Genomic DNA, 21,322 nt, shown 5'->3' with positions numbered 1-21,322 from the left:
ACAGTAAAACTCTCTAGTGTGGAAGCATCCCTGATCAGTGGTTTCCCTCAGAGGATCATAGCACTGTGGTCTGTAATACTATTGTAATGTCTCAGTCTCAGTATTTATTATGGCCCTCAGGGCATTCAGAAGCAGAGTAAAACATATAAAATAGATTAAAACATTGATATAAAATCAATTAACAACATCAAACCTCTCTATACATCACTTGCTTTAAAACTCCTACAGTTAAAAGGTTAGAATCAACTAAATTCTGCCCTGGACATTATCACAGCTTGTATCTTCATTGCAGAATATAGAAACTTTGCCACAGAAACAGTAGTTTTTTTGGTCAGCCCCTGCTAATAAGATTGTTAGTGTTTTCTGCTTGAAGAACATTTTCTTATTGACCAAGAGAGGTTCTAGTAAATCCAAATATGCCTGTACATAGAGTCTACAGTGGAAGAACATGTGAACCAATGTTTCAATCAGTGAGTTCCCGCAGGGGATTATAGCACTACTAGAAATAAGGCCCGTTGTGGAAATAAATACAACGGGAGCTAGAAAGAGGCTCTGGGAGAGTGCTCTGGCTTTGGGCAAACAGTGTCAGTTTGCTGTGGCGACCTCAGCAGGGTATAATGACAGAGTCCATTGTTTTCTCCAGAGGGACTGATCTGTGCTACCTGAAGAGCAGTTGTAATTTTGAGTGATCTCTAGCCCTCACCTGGAGAGTGGCAACAATTGTTACCCAGGCTCCACCCCTCAAATCTCCAGGAATTTCCATACCTAAAGCTGGCAATGCACCAAACAATTCCTAAAGATTTTCCAAAACACTACTCTGTCGATACATTGTAACACTTTGAATTAGCACCAGAGCTTTAAGTGCTCTCCAGCTGTCACCTGGAGACTGGCAACAGCTTGTTTGGAGGGTGGGGAGTATGGCATTGTATCTGTCTGAGGTCCCCCTCTTCCTCCTCCTCCTCAGACCCCACCCACAGCAGGCTTCATCCCTAAAATATCCTGGAAGTTTCCAACCTAGACTTGGCAACCCTATGTCCTTTCCAGGCAACCATCAGCCTACCTTTATCTGCCTGTCTGTCTTCTTTGTGATGTGGCATGATTGTGTTATTGGGTTTGTTTCTTTTGAAGGGGAAGTGATGTGTTGTGAGTGAGGACATATTTTACCTCAGAATACAGTAGGTTCCATATGCAACTGACCATTCCAACTGCCTTGCGGGGGGGGGGAGTTTGAGGTGTGGAATGGAGTGAAGTCCAATCAGCTTCCATATGCAAAAGACCTTGAAACGCTGGGCGGGACTGCACAAAGCAGCCAGTCAACCCAGCCAGCGTCTTCTGACTGACAGTTCAAGCATCCATACACTAAAGGTGTGCATTTTAGAATGTTGGCACCCACTACTCTTTTATAATAAGGGAGAGATGGTCTGTAATACAATTGTTGTGAATATGGGCTGATAATGCCTTTGCTAGATTAATGGATGAGAACATTTGGTTGATAACAGATGCTAATTTTTCAGAAATACTGCCCTGATAATTCTGTAAAGCGCTGAAAGCTTGGAGGAGCTGAAGAGAAGGAAATGGCTCATGTCTTTGTGTGTGAAAAAGATATTTTAAAAGTTGTTCTGATTAAAACAAAGTGATGTTGATCAGTTCAGTCAGATCACACTGATCAGTTAAAAATCCTTTATGTGTTGATCTCTTTAAAAGTTTTCTTAAATAAAAGAATGGTTTGCTAACATTGATTTTCGATGGGGAGGGGAGAAAATTTCAAGAATTCCTGGTACAGAAAGGAAAGGAAGTATCTTTTTAAGCTTCATCAATTTATAAAGGAAAGATTAACACGCAGGGCTCTTTTTGTAGCAGGAACAACTTTGCATATTAGGCGACACACCCCTAATGTAGCCAGTCCTCCAAGAGCTTACAGTAGCTCTAGTTTGCAGTGAGGAGGGAAATCAAAACAAGAGCACAATTCCACAAAATTGAAGAGATATTTTTAACCCTTCATATAATAGAATGCATGAATAAAAGATATCTCAGAAGCAAAGTTTTCAAAAAGAATAAAACCAATGTAAGATCAGCATGACAACAACATAATCCTATGTAGCAGAATTGCACAGATTCAATTTGAAGAACAGGCAGATCAGGCAGGATTACTTGAACACAAAACCACCACCAAAGAATTGAAAATTTACAGATTATGCATCCCTATGCAGAATACAGTTAATGGGACAAGAAAATATTTTCACCACCCCAATGGAGGTTTTTTTTAAATTTTAACATTGCCAGTATAATATGATATAAAAAGCAGGCTATATACTTTCTGTCTACACCATTCAACAAGGATCTGATTTTCCCTAAAATACCTTGCCTTAGCTACATATTTAGTGACTAATTGCATGATTTGATGGTCTCTATACATCAGATCACATGCATGCACACACATTCACTTCAGACAAAATTAAGTCCTTTTTTGACCCATTTATTTTAAGTACATGCCCTTGTAAGTACATGCCCAAATTTCCCACAGACTGGATTGTACCCTATATCTCTGCAATATTAAATCAAACAGTCATTAGTTTCTGATTTTGTTACTCAGCATGCAATATGTCTGTTTTCCTGACATTTTACTGCAAGAACCACTCCCAGTAAGATAAACTCCATATATTGTAAAGCTTCATTTCTAAAAGCCAGTTGTGTGTGTGTGGGGGGGGGAATTCAGCAAATGATTTATATGATGTATTTTAAAAGTGTTATATTTGTCTATGAAAATTACACAAGAATAGTGTTCTCTCAGGAGCCATAAACAGATCAGAGTTCAGTTTCTGCTATGAAAACAAAAATATGAACCTCAATGGGATATTTAATCGCAATATGCTGTCTTGGAATTAAAAATCCATTTTGTATCAAGTCTCACTGGGACAACGAACATTGGCTTGTTTATAAAAGTCAATTTTAAACTTTTAGCTCACAAACAAAAGAACACTGAAGCAGATGTTGTTCAGCTTTCAATTAAGCACAATCATATTCCTAGGAGAAACAAATGAATATTTTTGCTCCATATGCACGTCCATTGATTAAATCTATAATTACCACTAAGCAGCAAGTCTTTCAATGTATGCTGAATCTAGTTGGAATATATATAAAAACAGGACCAGGTTCATTATTAAACATTTAGGAGATGATCCAGTCAAAATTATGTACTTTTAATCTTATTGATTTCTATGGCAGAATTTAAAGAACATACTTAACTCTACTGAAATCAATGGATCTGCTATCACTCTGTTCAGTTGAGTGCAAAGCCTTCAGCCAGCACAAGGACCCTTTATTCAGAGAAATAATCTCAGCTACTATTTACACATGAAGTTGCCTCATACTGAATCAAACCATTGGTCCATCAAGGTGAGTATTTTCTACTCAGACTGGCAGCAGCTCTCCAGGGTCTCAAGCAGAAGTTTTTCTCTTCATCTACTGCCTGGTCCTTTTAAATGGAGATACTGGGGATTGAACCTGGGGCCTTCTGCATTCAAGGCAGATTCTCTCTCAAAGAGCTACAGTCCCTCCCTAGCTAAACAGAGAGGATACAGCTGAAAGTGGGGATCATGTGGCAGGAGAAAGAGAGCAAACTACATATACAAAAGGAAGACTGCCCTGTTCTTATATAATGGGCAGGTAGCCCCAGAAAGTTCTAATCCATTGGTTTCCTTTGGACTAAGACACGGACTAAATTCAAAGAAGCAAGTCATTTGAGTGCAGTTCTCCATGGAATTCTAGTTATTTCTTGCCTATGAGGAAAGGCTGAAGGGTCTGGAATTTTTCAGTTTAGAAAAGAGACAGTTAAGGGGGGATATGATAGAGGTTTATAAAATTATGCGTGGGATGGAGAGAGTTGACAAAGATAATTTTTTCTTCCTCTCCCAAAATACTAGAACTCAAGGGCATTCGATGAAGCTGAAGGGCAGTAGATTCAGAATGAATAAAAGGAAATAATTTTATACACAGAGGGTGATTAGAATGTGGAATTCACTGCCAGAGGGTATAGGAATAGACAGCTTTAAAGCGGGATTAGGCAGATTCATAGAAGATCATAGAAGAAGATCAGTGACTTCTAGCCATGGTGCCTGAAGGGAACCTCCACATTCAGAGGTACTAAGTCTCTGAATCCCAGTGCCAGGAGGCAACATCAGGGGAAAGTCTTGACCTCTAAGCCCTGTTGTTGGTCTCTCAGAGGAATTGGTTGGTCACTGTGTGAGAAAGGATGCTGGACTAGATGTACCACTAGCCTGATCCAGCAGGGCTATTCTTATATAAATGATACGTACATTTTGAGAGGTATCCTGTTAAACAAAGCTTTTGCCTGACACAAGGCACTTGAAGAGTTACTGTTAGAGTTATGCTTGACCCCAGTCCCTGACATTTTGTGGTTGGCTCTCTTGTGGCAGCCATTTTGTAGCTGCACCCTCCGCCCTGTGTCTGCAAGCTCAAAAAGTTTGGGGACCCCTGCTCTATTGCTGTTCTGGCGAGCATACTGATTAGGAAGGTGACCACTTAAGATAGTAAAAATCTCTTCTGAAAAGGAGCAGGTATACCAGAGCATTCAATAAAACTCTAGAATGTTCCTGTGCAGAACCCATGGGTTACTGTAGATGACTACAGGATGAACATCAGTTACAGGTAATTATCCTGTTTTCAGTTGTCCTTACCATACACTATCATACACTACAGAATGTTTACTTAAGATCTATAATATATTATGATTCCTGAGAAACTCTTTTTTACAGGTAAATGCATACCAGTATGTTTGCTGCTTCACTGACCTGTGTAACTTACATATACAGCTGCTACCCACAGAAAAGCAGAGCTGAATGCCTTGTGGCAAAACTCATCCTTATATTTTGTTCTACTGTATTGTGTTCTTGGCCAAGAACAGTATAAGATGCAGGCCAGAAAGCCTGACTCTGGGCATTAGAGCAAAATCTCTTGCATTCACTATAGACAAAAATACAACACTTCCCACACTACTTGTGATAGCCAATAGTGATTACTTTAGCAGTGCTATCCCCCCCCCAGCATTAAATACAAATAGTTACAATTTTTTGTATCTGCTTCTTGTCCTTGGTCATCCACAATAGTAGAAAGGAATAAATAATCCTTAAAAAAACACCACTGGAAATGAATTACACAATGTTAAGACTGCTTAAAAGACTAACAGTGCAATCCTAAACAGGCTTACTTAGAATCCCACTGAAGCCTAGGGGAGTTTAGTCTCAGGAAAATGCACTGTAAGCACTGCACATAGTTTCTGTGTTCCACTAACTGACCCAACCCTTTTCCTAGTAATCGTCATCCTGAGGTTTGCAAATTAAGTATGTTCTGGGAATGCTGTTGTTATAGTGAAGAGGAATTTAAAATAAAACATCCCTTAATCTTTGGATATCTTTGTTATTCTGATGTCTGTCTGTCAGGTATAGAGTTCATAGAATTCAGAAGAAGGAAGAGTGGAGGAGTCTAAATGAGCAATGATACTGGAGAACTTATTTATCTGAAGGCGACCCAAAAGGCCAGAAGTGTTACAGTAATGCATGCATTTATGCCATTTTTGAAGGATCTCCATGCATGCCTAAAATGTGATGAAAGGCAACATGGCTAGGTATGGCAGATAGACCACTTGAAAGATATACTGCATCATATCAAAGATGTGCCAGATGTATTATCTTCCCAGCAGTCCTAGAATTATACAGCTCAATGCAACTTTTACTCTTCATTGCTGCAGAAGGGAAAAATAACTTGAAAATATAACAGGGATGCCCCCTAAACATTTAGAAGGTGATAAATGAACAAGTATATTTTAAGCTACCTTTTGTTTTTGGAGGTGACCGTATAACAGGCAAAACCCCTGCAAACTACAAATCTCCCGGTGACCCAGCAACAGAGCTGGTCACCGGGGGCTGATTTGCCACTCCGAGGGAGACAGGCAGAAACAGAACCTGATTCCTGGAGTCAGGACCCAGGCAGGGGGCAGAGCAGGCTTGAGTAAACAGCCGGGCTCTTCTCCTGCCATTTGGCAGTTGCTCCAATGCTTGGACTTGGCTGTGGCAGGTTGGTGCGGGCAAGAAACCGGAACCGGTGAGGACCTTACGGCATTTTTCCCCATTAGGGAACAGGGGGTCATCAGGAACTGCCTTTAGATTTCTAAGGTCCAGGGTGGGGAACAGTGATCACCTCCTCTGGGAACCTCTTAGGGTATGCTCCTCTCTGCAAGTTGGAAGGCTTCAGGGGTAGGTGGTGACCAGTTTGCTGGGCTGCTGGTTGCGAGCCAGACCGATGGCTCAAGACTGGAGCTGGGTGACCCGCCGGAGAAAAGGGCAAGGAGGTTGGTCAGGGGAGTGACACCTGCCTTGCCTGTTCCGTGCTCACTTAGCTGGTCCCTTGCTGCAGTGTTATGTTAAATAGTTAATAAAGTGGCCCTTGTTTACTTCCAAACTGTTGTCTGTCTCGTTATTCCACCTGGGGGGGGCAGCATAAGAACACATGAGAGTTCCTTTTCAAATACATAAAATAACCTACATTTCATCCACTGTACTTGATAAATCTTTTGAAACTCATAAGGAAATACTGCAGAAGTTTATGACATAATCTGAAAATAAGCAAATTTCAAGCTAACTAAAATTCAGTAAGTATCTTTTGCCTGATTCACATATTCAGCAACTACACAACAACATCAAAATGAAAAACAGTCACTAAAAGATGTGAAGGCTCATTCCTGAAGTGCAGTAGATACATTCATAGTTACCAGCAGGGGTCATTTCCTGCAGGAGCACACCGGAGCGGAGCTCTGGCAGTAAAGAGCCCAGGGGGCGGGCACATGCAACAAGCTCCACCCCCTGCTCCCAGCAGCCCTCAGTTAGAGCAAGAAGCAGCCAGGTAAGTTGCAGAGCCCCCCCCCCAAGCTCCCCGGTCCAAAACAGTCCAGTGGCACCCTTATGACCAGTTTTATTCAGGTCTGCGAGGACAGATCTGCACGTCCCCCCCCCCCAATAGCTAGCAATTCAAAACAGTCCAGTGGAGCCTGAGCGGTGGGTGTTGCCTTCTGACACACTTCTGGTGATGTCAGAGGGTGTGGCATATGCAAATAAGTTATGCTAATGAGCTCCTGCACCTCTTTTTCTACTAAATGACCCCTGGTTACCAGAGTTAAATAATATATTTTTGTTTACATGTTGAAAAGGGACAAACTGAGGATGGCCATTTCTTTTGAGATTTAGATACAGATTAAACGTATGAGGAGTTACTTCTGTTGATTTATTTCAAATGCTAAACAACTGCTCAAATGCTCACAGTGATAAAATGTGGTGACCAAAACATATTATTCACCACAATTTGGGTACCAATGGGATAGTAATATTGTACTTTCATGTCTTGCCAGTAACATTTCAGCTACTAGAACCAGAAACAGCATCTCCATTTCGTTGAATCTAAGAGAATGCACTTTCTGACACATTTGTAATACACAATACAGTGCTAAATACCCAGTTCTCTCCTACCTATCAAATCACATCATTCTTACAAAGGTTTTACAATGAAACATGAAAATAAATATTGTGGCGAACTGCACAGCCCTTGTGGCAGATCTTAAGACTGATAAAACAGATGATCATCACATGCATTTTTAGGCATGTAACTTCCAAACCCAAGGAAATATACAAATGCACCATGTTGTTGAGGGGAAACAGGGGAAAAAACCCACTTCTCAACAGCATTAAATCCAGGGCAAATAACCTGCATGGAAATTGCCTTAAATATCTCTAGATAATCTCTCAATCAGGGAATGATGAACAGAACATTGAGAATAAGGGAGCATGAACACAGGTAGAACAATACAAGGGTAAGTTACAGAGAAATTTTGAGTGATCATAAAAACTTTGGAGGTTAAGATAAGTACTCTTAATTGTGCCAACTATACAATTCTTACAAGAAGCTTCTAACCAAATGATCAGGTGCCAACCAAACACTGTTTCAGGCCTATTTTCTGACTTGCTAGCGTCTTACTTTTTCTTTGTTCCCTCTTTTCATTAATTCCATGTTTCCAAGACATATTTCCTGAAGTTCCTACTTTTCATTCAGACAATTTGTCCCACTTCCTTTAGCCAGCCTGTCTTTTCCCCAGTTTTTCCAATACTTCTGCCTTTTTTAAAATAAATAAATAAATAAATAAATTTTATTCAATTCCTGCCTTCTTCATCCGTAGCTTTCCTGATCATAAGACATCTTCTAAGCCTTCTATCCAATTATGAGCTCATTTTTGGTTCACTTTTTTTCTTCTTCTCTGCTCTTTTCCTCAAGGTTTTATTTTCCACTACCCCTTCTCTCAGGTCCCTATTTCACCAGTCATTATTTGCCTTGGATGTATCATGGAACAACAAAGAATTGGAATCTAATCCTATTCAATCTTTAATACAGCTAATGCAGTGACATTTATTAATGATCTGAAACATGCCAAATCTGACCATCATCCTGGTCAGCCATCGTCCAACTGCACACCATGGAGAGATCAAGTTGTGCAGTCCTCTTGATACTCACAATTTCATCTGAATAGGGCAATGCATGTATTTTTTAGCTTTGGCAAATGTAACAGAAAACCTAGATTTTTGAGGGTACATGTCTGTGTGTACCAAAGATGGAAAATATGTGCATGGTCCTATTGACATTAAATGGAAACTGCATGCATTGGGAGGACTGTAGGTAGCGTATTCTCCTACTACACAATGATGGAGCACCAAAATTATAATGACTGAAAGGGCTATTTTCCCTGTTGCTGTCAGTTTTGTGAGCAGCAATGGGAAAGAGAATGATTCTGCTAATGCATGGATGATGGGGACATGACCTAATGTTCCTGGTGAACAGAATCAAATTGATGTTTCAATGCATGGTCTTTCTACTTTACGCTAGTTATTGCATCACATTAGAGACTCTGAGAAGCTCTCTCAGTTGTACAAGTCCTGTAAATATAAACTATTTCTGGGATTATGCCTACTAGTTTGGGTCAAGAATTTGCTCATATAGATCCAAGTGTGCCGCATGACGAAGTGAGCTCCCGTCTCTAGTTCCAGCTCCTGCCAACCTAGTAGTTCGAAAACAAGAAATTGCAAGTAGATAAATAGGTACCACTTCAGTGGGAAGGTAACAGTGTTCCGTGCACCTTGGTGTTTAGTCATGCTGGCCACATGACCACGGAAATGTCTTCGGACAGCGCTGGCTCTTCGACTGGCTTTCGAGCAAGGCAACCTTTACCTTTACCTTTTACTGACAAGTGCAAACACCTAAAGACTGCATGGGAAGCAGAGGATGAATGATAGGCTCAGATTATATTCCCACAACCTGATGACAGGAGGCATGCTCCTGCATGGGACAGAGGCAAACAATTTGCTTGTACTTGCTGGAAGGTGACAGAACTGCACAAACTGTGAGAAAGCTAGTGTAAGGCTCAGTATGCATTTTATAGTTCTCCTGCCATAGAGAAAGGAGGGCGGAAGAGGGGTGTGCTTCCATTTTCCTAAAGGCTTTGATGTGTCACAGAGACCTGTTGTTTTACCTTATTTCTGTAGAGGGGTACGTGCTTAGTGGGGGGTGGTAGTTGACTGTTGTTTCTGGCAGGCAAATGCGGTGAGGTGATTGGGTCCTGATCTTTAGTGCCTATATTTGAACACAATATATCTGCAATCCCCGTGCTTTCACCTTCTGTCCTAACAAAGCTCATATTCAGTATGGTATTCTTCAACATCTCAATAAACTAAACTTTCTTCAAAGTGAGTGGTGTTGAGAACTGATTTAACCAGGATTCTGACCACTAGTGACAGAGCCTCAGAATTTGTTCTATCCTTAACACAATAGCCACACTTGCTTTGTGCAAGGCATGGAGACAAATACACAGACACAGGCCAAACCAGACAAGACATGAACCATCAGCTATGAGGAAGGATTGGATCTCCCTATGTGAAGGAGAACTGCTGACTGAAGATCCTAAATTTTCTTTAAAATCAGCTGGGGTAGTGGGGGAGTATAGGCATTGCCGAGAGTCAGACAAGACTGAATGGCTAACAACAACATTAGGCATGACAACCTTTTAAAAGGTCATGTTCAAATAGGGAGACAGTATTTAAAGATGAGACCACTGGTTGATGTTTAAAGTTGAATAGTAGTGTATTGTACAGGTGAGCACTGCATTCTTTGTGTGCCTTATGATGTTATGCTGTGCTGTTTGAAATGTGTTTTTCCTGATGTGTTTCGATACTGGATGGTGGGATCTGCACATAGCTAGACATTGCTATATTATTATCATTCACACTGCATATTTACTCAAAAAATGTAGCATTTGGATAAATAAATTATGCCAATCAAAGGAATTACATATGCATAAAATCCAACGGCATGGGTGTTCAGTTAAGATCAGATGGACTGGAAGAAAAACAATTACTTTAACTCGCTGCAACAAGGTAAAGAAATGCATGTACATCAGGTTCCTCTCACTTGTACATTTATTTTAGCATACCTGTCTCCTGATCCCTTTAATGTCCTAATGCTCTCATTTCCCCCTGTGCTCCTCTGCATATGAAAAATTTAACTAAAAACGGGAATGCTTTCTTCTATTAGATATTCCCTTGGATAAAGCATACAATCTGTGTGGATATCATCCCAAATCACACCTGGAAATCAAACAGCTTTAATATTGATATTAAATAAACAAAAATCAAGCTTTAAAGAAGAGACCCCAAATCTGATCCCCCCCCATTTGCACACTTTAACCACCTATTCTGTACTGTTCCTTCCATTCCAACTTCTTGTCACAGAGCTTCCAAGCCCTTACTTTTTATGTATCACAAGACATCTTTCCTATCCTCAGCTATCTTCTTTGTGAAGTTTTAGTCAAAATGAAATCAGCCTTTCTTTCCCTCACGAAATCTGGTCTGAAAAAGTGCTTCATTCTCAAAGCAACTGAACACTTTATGCCACCTACCTAACTCAGTCAACTGGAGGCATCAACTTCATAAATGCAATACAAAGCATATGAAAGATTTATATTCTGAAGGTTTGGTTGGAAATTCTATTAGTTTCTGTTACAATCAGAGGACTGGCTATAATTAATAAATTCAACATCTGATTGTTAAGAAGATAGCTATTGAAAGTTAAAAGCTAATGAGAACTGGATATAATATATGCAAGCATATTCTGATTCATTGCCCACACCAGCCAGCTCAGCAATATGCTGTTATGGACACTGCTTCTTGTGTCACCCCAGAATAGTTTGTTCTTTCACACTACATTAAAATTAAAGTCACCAAATTAAAAATAAGTTTAACAATGGCATGAGTATGACTGACTTATGAAGGCAGCACATAAATCTTCACAGAATTATTCTACTATTTAATGCTATAGAATAGTTTGAAACAGTGCTGGCAGACTGGGGAAAACTCCTTAAGTTGGTGCACATCCTGATCAAGCAGGCTTTCTTAAAATACAGAATGGCTTGGATCAGGCACAGATACATGGTTACGGGGGGCATTCTTGCTGATCTCCCTCCCCATAGAGACCTCCAGTTCCCCTCCCTAAGCTATTCCTGGGGGTTTCCCATCCCTCTGAAATATCATTTCAGTGGGTGCTTTGGTCTGCTGCAAGAGAGAGCAAGTTGGGAAAATCACTGACCTTTCTGCCCACAGAAAATGAGGTAGGATCCAAGCCAAAGTTACTCCTAAAGTACCGCTGAACGTGTTTTTAAACACATTTTACCGTATCTGGACTGCCATCGACATATTAATGGTTGAAATTGTTTATTGTGTATTTTATACTGAGATGTATATGGTTTTATTGGGTTTTATGTACGCCTCCCCGAGCCTGCCTCGGCAGGGAGGGCGGGGTAAAAGTTAAAGTAATAAATAAAGAAAGAACTGTGAGGAGATGTAGCACAAAAATAGTTAATTATTATTATTATTTTAAAAGGTCCCACTGTTCTGGATTATACCATACCACCAATAAAGTTAATTGCCTTCTTGCATTTCATAGAGGATATGTGCAAAATCAGGTCTTCCTAACATAATGGACCCCCAAAATCTGTTTTTTATCCTTCTGTCTTTTTAAAATATTTGTAACATCCTGCCTGATGAAGAGTTCTGGTGAGTGTTATCTACAAACCTGGCTACTATACTGCTCAGCCCCAAATTCCAGATCATCTTTGAACAAATTAAATAGCATCAGGAAGTGATTCTTTTCAAACCTCACTGCTTAGTTCCTTCCAGTTGACAAGATATGGTCTCTCTACCTTACATCAGAAAGCAATCTTGCTACGGCAACTAATTGAAGCTTCTGAACAATCTTCAAAAGACGTTCCACGTAGAGATCATTGCAGTGACAAAATTTAGATGTGGATAACTGTGGCCAGATTGTGATTTATGAATGAATTGGTCATGCTGAACGCTAATTTCCCATTTCATAACAACTGTTTAGATTCTAGTAAATGAGATGGTATTGACATCCTAGATGGATTTTAGATAAGCCCAGGACACAAGTTAGGCAAATATTAAACATTATTGAGGCTGAGAATGAGGGATTAAAGGTCCTAAAATCACATAACAAGTTCTTAGTAGAGGCAAGATTTTGTCTGGGGAGTTCCAGGTAATATGTCAGCACTGCTTTTTCACATTACTGATGCTGGACATAGGCTGCGATCACATGAGCCTTTAGACCTGACATAGGTGCGAATGCCTGACGGATCTAAAGGGAGCGATCAGGCAGCAACATCTGGGAAGCATCCCACAGTCATCAGCAAGCCATGCTGCTCCGCCACAGAAGTGGAGTTAAAAGACACTGGGGAAAGTCCGGTAGTAAATGGGTTGCTGCGGGCCACGGATGGACTTTCCCCTGTCTGATCACTCAAGCACACTCTCATGCCATCGGGATGGTCTGATCAGGCCATCCTGACTCTGTGCTGTTGTATTTTTCCCCCTTTGCAGTATGCACATCTTCACATACTCCATAGGGGACCCTCAGTGCAGAGGTGCAAATCCTTGTTTGTGCACAAGGGAAACAAACAGCAACAAAAAACAACAACAACAACAACAACCCGAACTCACCCACAGTTGCTTCTGATCACACAATGACGGGCTAAGCCCATAGCTTCAAAGGGCTGTGTGATCTCACAACTGCATGTCAAATTCCTCCAGAGGAAATAGCCTCGCTTCCCCTTCACTTCAACTGGCACGTATGACCACAGCCATAAATTTACATGTGAATAAGGGTATTCCATAACAAGGATGCTACCACAGAAATGTTCTTGTATCAAGTCACCACCTAGCCTTGAAAAATACCTGGAACTGAATTGGAAGCTCTGTATGGGAAAAGATGGTCACAGATCATTGAACTTTAATCAGTCTGCTGAAGTGAATCTGGAAACAAACCAGCAGGTTTAAAACAACAATATGAAATGTCCTGTACAGTGATATTACATCCAGAGCTACCTGAAAATCATATGTTCATATAAACAATACATTAAAATCATATGTATTCTGTGTAGATCCTTATAGAGACTAAGTATTATAAGAGGTTATAGCCTACCTTGAGGTTTTCCTTGGTTCTGGAAATGTCTTCAGATTCTAATCGTATTTTAGCTAAATTCTGTTCTGCCTCAGTTAGCCAGAGGTTAAAGTTCTTCATGCCACGATGGAAATTCCTCCACTTCTCCACTGATCTGTCAAACCGCCTGTAAAATGGAATAGGAACTATGAATATATACTCTAGGGCATTATTTGATTGACAACAGCCAGCCAAATGTTTAAAATATTGTTTGTTAAAATATTTTAAAACATGATTTTAAATGTACAATGGATGCAATTATGATGCATTCTATATTTCTGAAACTGAATTAGCTGACAGACCTGGAGGGTAGAAATACATTACTGAATATGTATTATAAAATATATATCAGGATTGCATCCACAAATCTTGGGATATTTGCACTACAGAAATCATTTGCAAGTGGATTGTTGTGTGGGCATTACATTCCTTTTACCAGTGACTGATATGGTGCAACAACTAAGTGGGACTCCTGTATACATAGGTTATTGCTCCTTTATATACCTGTTGCCATTTAATACTCATATTCCCCACTATTATTAACAAATAAGGCAATTTGGTTAACACACACTTTGGTGAAACTGAATATAAAATATTTTAATGCATAAATAATTGAAAGAACTAAACAATCACAATATGCATATAATCACATTGGTAATGCAGTGTTTTAGGCATTATTTATCATAAGACAGTTTATTTTCAACTATGAATTAGTGCTTTATTTTAATCCTTAACTGTTTATATACTACATTTGCTCTAAGAAATCCCTAATGTGCTTCTTAAATCACCTGTTAATTTTAACAGGAATGGAACCTCCATTCAGACAAAGATATGCATTTATTCCTTGGAAGCAAATGAGTAAGCTCCAAATATTCACTGACGTTTGTGTATTTGATTGATTGATCAGCAGCAGTTCAGACAAACACAGGTACACCAATGTTTCATTCATTTAAAATGAATTTATTTATGCCTAGTTTCTCTGGATTGTGATAAATGATACAAATGTCTTTTGCAGCTACAGTATCATACTATCTAGCCCATGAACTCCAACACTTAGGGGTCAAACAAATGAGACAGAGAGCACTCCATATGTTCTATCTATAAAACATACATTTCAGGCACTGTGCAGCATCAGTTTGCCCCAGGGCCATGCAGGAAAAGGAAAGGGCATTTAGCCCTGTAATTTCTATCAGGTTTCCTTATTTGAAATTTGCTCCTATGCAGAGCTGGTACTACCATTAGGCCAACTAGGTGGCCACCTAGGGCACAGACCTCAGAGGAGTGCAGAACTTACCTGAGGGGCATAGTTTTATACAGATTAGTTTCTTGAAATAATGCCGCTGACAATTTATGTATTTTTTTATTTTAAGATAAATACCACAACAGTGCTATGGAATATAATTAATTATAAAGTCTTATAAAAGTTTTCCATATACTGCACCCCCTACCACTTGCAAAAGCCCCATTGGCAACAGCCACTGTGGTCTGCCTCCTGGGGTTATAAATTGGCAAACGGGGTGCATGGGCAGGTAGCAGTGGGGGAGAAAACCTATTGAGCACCCCCCACACACAAAGTAGGGGGGAACAGTCCTCTCAACAGGCAATCAAGCAGCTCAAAAACTCACCCTAACATTTTTAACAAGACATTTCCCAATAGGTAAAACAAATACCAAAAAATTGTACCATAAATGGGCTTGTTGGCATAATTATGAAGGTGAAAAAGATGCTAGTGATTCGTATATATTGTTCTTTGAATAACAGCAGTATGGTATGGCTTTGGGTAGGCAATATGAGATCATTAACTCTCAAAAGAGGTAACTCTCATTAATTATATCATGCATCTAGCATTTGTTCGCTGTTTTACCAAACCCACACTGGAACAGAAATTCCCCTCTACATTGCATGCCACTTTCACTTTCTTTGATGGTCAGATTTTATGCCAGGGTCCAGACTGCATGCCGCTTTCACTTCGCTTGATCTCTCAATTTTATGATAGAGTCTGCATAGACTTATGGCTGTTTTACGGCCATTCAGGGGTGACTCTGCAGTCAGCACTGCGTTGGCCTGGGGTATCTAAATGTGGTTTTGAGCCGCATCTTTTTCTGTTCCAGTGTGGGTTTGGTAAAACAGCAGAGCAAATGCTAGATGCAGATTGGACCAATGTTACCAGTCATTGCTGCATCTCAAAATAGTCTAGAAGACTCAATCAACATGAGAGGGACAAGCCTTACTGAAACTACTCCTTTATAGCTCTCCAAAAAACAAGCTAAAAGAAGAAAGCAAACAAAATAAGTAACTGCAGATAAAACATATCTCCTTATCAAGTACAGCATAATTCTCCCTCCTGTTGTCTTACAACAAGTATGAAAGGGGTGGGGGGGAGAGAAGTAGAAGCCACTCTGTTGTGCCAGGCAGGAAAAACAGTGGGGAAATCGCTTCCAATGCTGCAAAAGAAACTTTTCAGCAACTTGAGGAAGCAAAGCAAGAAGGGAGAAGGACAATGAAGGAACAAAAGGTGGGAAACTGCCTACAGAGATAAGAAACCACTTTATACAACAAACTGTACCCCAGCAAAACCAAGAGGAGAGCCAGCATGGAAAACACTAAAATCACAGCTATTCTGCTGTGTCTGGAAAGAAATGGACAGAAAGTCAGCTTCATGGCTGCAAGAAAGGGGAGGAAGGTAGAGAAATTCTGCTGTAGCAATGTGCAGAGCATACTTGCTGCAGAGGAGCAAGTGCAGAGAAAAATACCTCTGCACTAAGAACTTTGCAACTGCTCCCACACCTTACCCTAAATCTATATGAATGCCCTACATACAAGTCAGCAATAACAACCCTTAGGACTCAGCACCTATGGCCCCAGTAGATGATCCCAGCCACAGTGGTGGCTAAAATGGCAGGCTAAATCAATAAGCGGGGGCAGCAGAACAAGGACTAGTACTCAGGATACAATTGTGGTAAAGTTTTTGAGGATCCTCCAATCCACTAGCTGATCTGTTTCACCAGCAGCAAGCCTGGAGTGAAGGGTCACATGCCATGGGTTGACATACTATAACCTGACTATTGCTCATCCCATGATTGGCTAGCTTCATTCCCATGCAACATGCCCCACCTTAATCCCAACTGTTTCCTGATCTTGCTTGGCTTGGACTAAGTGGATTTCTGCTAACTACAGTCCTGGCTTATCCCAGCCTGGACTGATCTTAAACTTATTTATAAAATATAGTCATTTTTCTAGGGACTTATGGCTGATAACCCCCCCCCCCCGACCATCTGGAGCTCAGTTCTGCAAACAAAAGGCAGAAAAAGCTAAGGAGCAAGCAAAGCAAGAGGGGTTCTTCCGGAAATACCTTTGTACACAGAAAACAATTAAAGAACAAGAATATGACTATACCCTTGTTGAAACTACCACTGAGGAAGCTGTATGTGGTGCTCCTACTACAAATGATATAAACTCTAAGGTGATATATATGATGCTTTAATAGAGATCTTTGATGACATGAGCCTAAAAAAATTATCTGGAAATACTTCTCGACAAGTTGTAAGTTCAAGTTTGTGGTATCTCTTGTTACATGGAACAACATCCTTTTTGAAATTAATCTAACAAGCAAGCTACTACAAAATAAGGAAGCTGATTTAAATTCAGCTACAAGCCAATTGCAAGTGACCAAGAATTACCTTGTGGGCTGTAGGTGTGATGAGGGTTTTCAACAAGTTTTGATAGATGCTACTGAGATTGCAAAGGAGTTAGAAATACTACCAGACTTTGAGACAGAACAACTTAGAAAAAGGAGAAAGAAATAGCAGTTTGAATATGACGCCCAAGATCTGCAAGATCCAAAGCAGAAATTCAAAGTAGGTTTCTATTATGTCTCAGACATGACCATACAATCTGTTAAAGAGATATTCCAACAGCTATCTCTCCTTATATATAAAAGAGTTTTTGTGTCCCACTTTCCTCAACATTCCACACACACTCCCACAGTCTTTGACTCCCTCAGCTGCCACTCTCAAAGTTTGCCAATCCCCTAGCTGCACTGCCTCGGTGCATTTCCTCGGTCCCGCCCACAGAGTCTCTGGAATCAAGTGGCTTTATTTTGCATCACAAATATGGGTCCCTTGCTCTGATCACTGCTGGCTACCTCTGCGATGCCTGCTCCGCAAGGAAAGGAGGGAGAAGGTGGGAGGGGGCCATTCTGAGCAATAAAAGCCCAAGCCCGGTGGGCGGACAGAAGCCGCCTCATCCTCAGGCCCAGGTTGGCGCCAAAAAGGTGCCTCTTGCCTGCTGTGCTGCCATTCCTTCTTTGTGCTGAGGAAAAGCCGCTCCAACATGAAAAGGTGACGTGCAAAAGGGGCCATGACGCGAGGGGAGCTCCTCCTTGGCAGCGCTTGGTGAGAAAGCTCAGCTGAGGTACAGTCCCTGCTGTGGGAGAACGCAGAGTGCTTTCCTGTCAGGAACGGGGAGGAGATGGCTGAAGAGCCAACCTCAGATGCCCTGCTGGGAAAGGAAGCCCAGGGCGGCAATGGGGTGCCCTGCAAGCCATGCTCTGCTCTTCTGTGGTGGGAAAGCTGCCGAGACAGAGAGCGGGTCATTCATCCATTTGTTTTTTTGCCATAGGGGATGCAGAAAGCACTACGTGGCTCAACGGGTTCTTTCATTTTAAAACATTATTGCAGTGTTCAGAGTTCCGTTCGACAAAGACATGTGCCTGAATACAGCTCAATACAAAACCAATTTAGCAACTCTCCCTGTTTGGCTGATGACTGATTCTCGCTTTAGAATCCGCCTCCTGAGCGTGCTCAGCTTTTATTTAAAACTCTCCTTTTTTCAAGGAGGTGGAATTCAACCTTATTTCTCGGTGGGGAGGACTCTTTCTTCGTCCTGTTGCTTCATAGCTGCGTTCTTGCAGAAAACACCAGGCAACAGCTCTCCTTCCTCATGTTTACTCTCACTCTCCTCACCTATTGGTTTTCAAAACACTCATCCCCTCCACTGTTCCCTTTCACCCCCTTAAAAAGTACTGCCAGGAGTGGAGATGGTGGCTGGAGAGGCACTGCCGGGGCGTTCTGCTGGCCCCAGAGACTGGGGAGGGGGGGAGGGGGATGTGGGATGCCGGGGGTGTGTGGGTGCAGGCAGACACATTATTATGTCAGGAGATGCTGCTGACAAGTCCTTAGCCTCCTTCCAACCACTGCATTCCTCATATATAGCCTTCTAGAGCTCGTTGTCTTGCTTTTACAATGGGCTTTACAGCTAGTAACAATATAATTCCCTGTCTGGCTTCCTGTATGATATATACAGTATCAACAAAAAATTTACTGAAGATGTACTTAGGCCTGCAAGAATTTGGAAAAATCATTGATGCACAATGGAAACAAATATAGATGCTGAAGATCTGTGCTGTGAATTTCTAGCAATAGCTTGAAGACTTCCAAAGTCTATGCCACCACAAGGAGTACTTCTTTTCATACTGCAACAAAAACTCCTGGATAGTGTACCTAGTGTTTATGTTCCTCTAAGGATCCTTCTCACACTTCCAGTGTCAGTGGCAAGTGGTGAACGCAGTTTCTCAAAGCTCAAATTTATACAAACATACATACACTCAACAATGCTGCAAAAGAGACTAGTTGGTTTGAAATCTATATCAATTGAACATGCCCAAGCACCAGCCCTTGACCTGAAGGAATTGATGACAACGTTTGCAACGGAAAAGACATGCAAAATGAGATTTTGATGTGCCTAATATGAGACTTAAATTTTAACATTACAATTCACAGGATTATTCAAAATGATTTGTGATTTGTGTACTAAAACTTTTCTGTATTTGAGAAAGAAAATAAAAGGTTGTTGTATTATTCTCACAATTAAAAAAAAACAATTTCAAGTTTTGTGCTTTTCATTTTCCTACAATTCATCTGTTCTTGAAAACTGGTTAGCAGTGGAGGCACACACAAGTAGTTAGCCTTGCCTAGGGCACCAGGCACCAGGCCTGCTCCTATGCTCTCAAATTATCATTTTAAAAGATGAATATGTTAAGAACTTTCATTTTTGCCATAATTTAATTTTTAATTTTTTTTAAAAAAAAGATTTTAAAATAACGGGGGGGGGGGAGCTAGTCTGTAGTAACCAAACCAAGACTGGTAGTGTGTTAAACCCCCATGACCTTCATGCATCTGAATCTGCAGGAGATTGTAATTTATATTTTATGGACAGAAATGTGATTTTTGTCTCTTGAACACTCACACATCAACATTAGCAGAACAAGGTTAGTTTACTTTCCAAGAGGCAATACCAGTGTCCATACAATTGTTTGTATACAAAGTTCAGTTTCTGCTAAAAGAAGACACTTCTGGCAACAGAACAGAACTTTCCTGCTGCAGTTTAGTGAGCTCCCCCAAATGGCCTTTTCCTACAGAAGCAGCATTTCAGGGATATCAGTCAGCTGCATGGGAAGGGGGAGAGGTACAATGAAGAAGATGCCTTGTGTAATGCATAAATTATCCTGGATACAACCCATTGTTACTTGACATTGCAATATGAAATTAGTATTATTGGTAGGAGACTATGCTGTGGGTAAAAATCCATTAAAATCAACTCAGCGATATAGATTATCATTGACATTTTTTCCCTGAAATTATGCTTTTGTATTGTGCAAGGTTTCTGTTTCAGTACCATTCTTTTTACAACAATCTTTGGGTCATATTCTATTATTCTGATTAGCTAAAAGAACTAGAATGGATCTGAAATGTCTTTCTGAGGTGATAGATTATCCCATTATTGATAGTATCAGGTCACTGAACAGACAGCATCTCCTTATAGACCCAGGAGTATTTTCCTCTTATAAAATAAGCAAGTCAAAGAGAAAAAGAAGTGTAACCCCAGATTCCTTCACCAACCCCAGCTGTGGGAAGAAATTATGGGACCTGGGATGGTTCCTGGAAAGTTTTGTGTGAAAAAGGATGAAGTAGTGGTGAGTGACTGCAGCCCAGTGGCTTCCACAAGGGGGGAAATTTCCAGCAGGACAATACAATTCCAAAACAAAGTACAATTCCAAAACAACTACCAGATCCTTCAATCAGCAATAACCATTCACAACTAGAATTTATAAAACTCAGACAACACAATGTGAAGTCGGAACCAAAGAGGTGGTAAGAATCTTTACTGTCTCTCTTTGGCCTCCTGCAAGACTCTTGTACTCAATCTCTGTTGCAGCTTGGCTGGCTGGCTATGCTGCTGCTGCTGCTCTTAGGGCTCATGGTGCTGCAGCAGATCTGCAGAGACTGCTCCTTCTCAGGCTTCACTGATCTCTGCACAGGCCCCAAATGGCTGCTGGCTCCCTTTTCTCTTCAAAATAATTCCTTGTGTTACCAGCCATAAGGCATCGTGACATCTCACCACCAAACCCCCCTCTAAGGCAAAACGGCAACATTCAGCCTAATCTCCACTTTCTGGGTTCTCCGATTTAGGTTTGCATATTTAGTCAAGTGTCACCCTATAAACCAATTCCACATATTTAGGAATCTGGCCCCCCAGAAGACAGCCCACGGCATGCCTCCTGGGGGTCACGTTTGCCTCCTCGTGAGGAGGAAGAAGGAAGGGCTGCGGTGCAGCCTAAATTCCAAGAGGGGGAGCAGAGCCTATGCTGTCTTAAAGGCTGGCTCCGCTCTCCCCTGTCAGTTGCTCGCATTGTGCTCGGCCCACC

The 21,322-nt window shown here is 41.0% G+C and overlaps 1 protein-coding gene across 1 annotated transcript in view; it reads right to left on the bottom strand.

Moving 5' to 3' along the window:
- The window catches only part of LOC107126133 (dystrophin-like), a 402,970-nt gene that overhangs the window by 70,141 nt on the left and 311,507 nt on the right, over positions 1 to 21,322 (bottom strand). Inside the window, exon 38 of the mRNA XM_015429648.1 lies at positions 13,600 to 13,744. Within this exon, the coding sequence (XP_015285134.1) occupies positions 13,600 to 13,744 (145 nt within the window). The remainder of the gene's footprint in view (positions 1 to 13,599; positions 13,745 to 21,322) is intronic.

Source organism: Gekko japonicus, unplaced genomic scaffold, assembly GCF_001447785.1.
Source record: "Gekko japonicus isolate JY-2015 unplaced genomic scaffold, Gekko_japonicus_V1.1 scaffold615, whole genome shotgun sequence".
Lineage (NCBI taxonomy): Eukaryota > Metazoa > Chordata > Lepidosauria > Squamata > Gekkonidae > Gekko > Gekko japonicus.
This window is presented reverse-complemented; position numbering and strand designations above follow the sequence as displayed.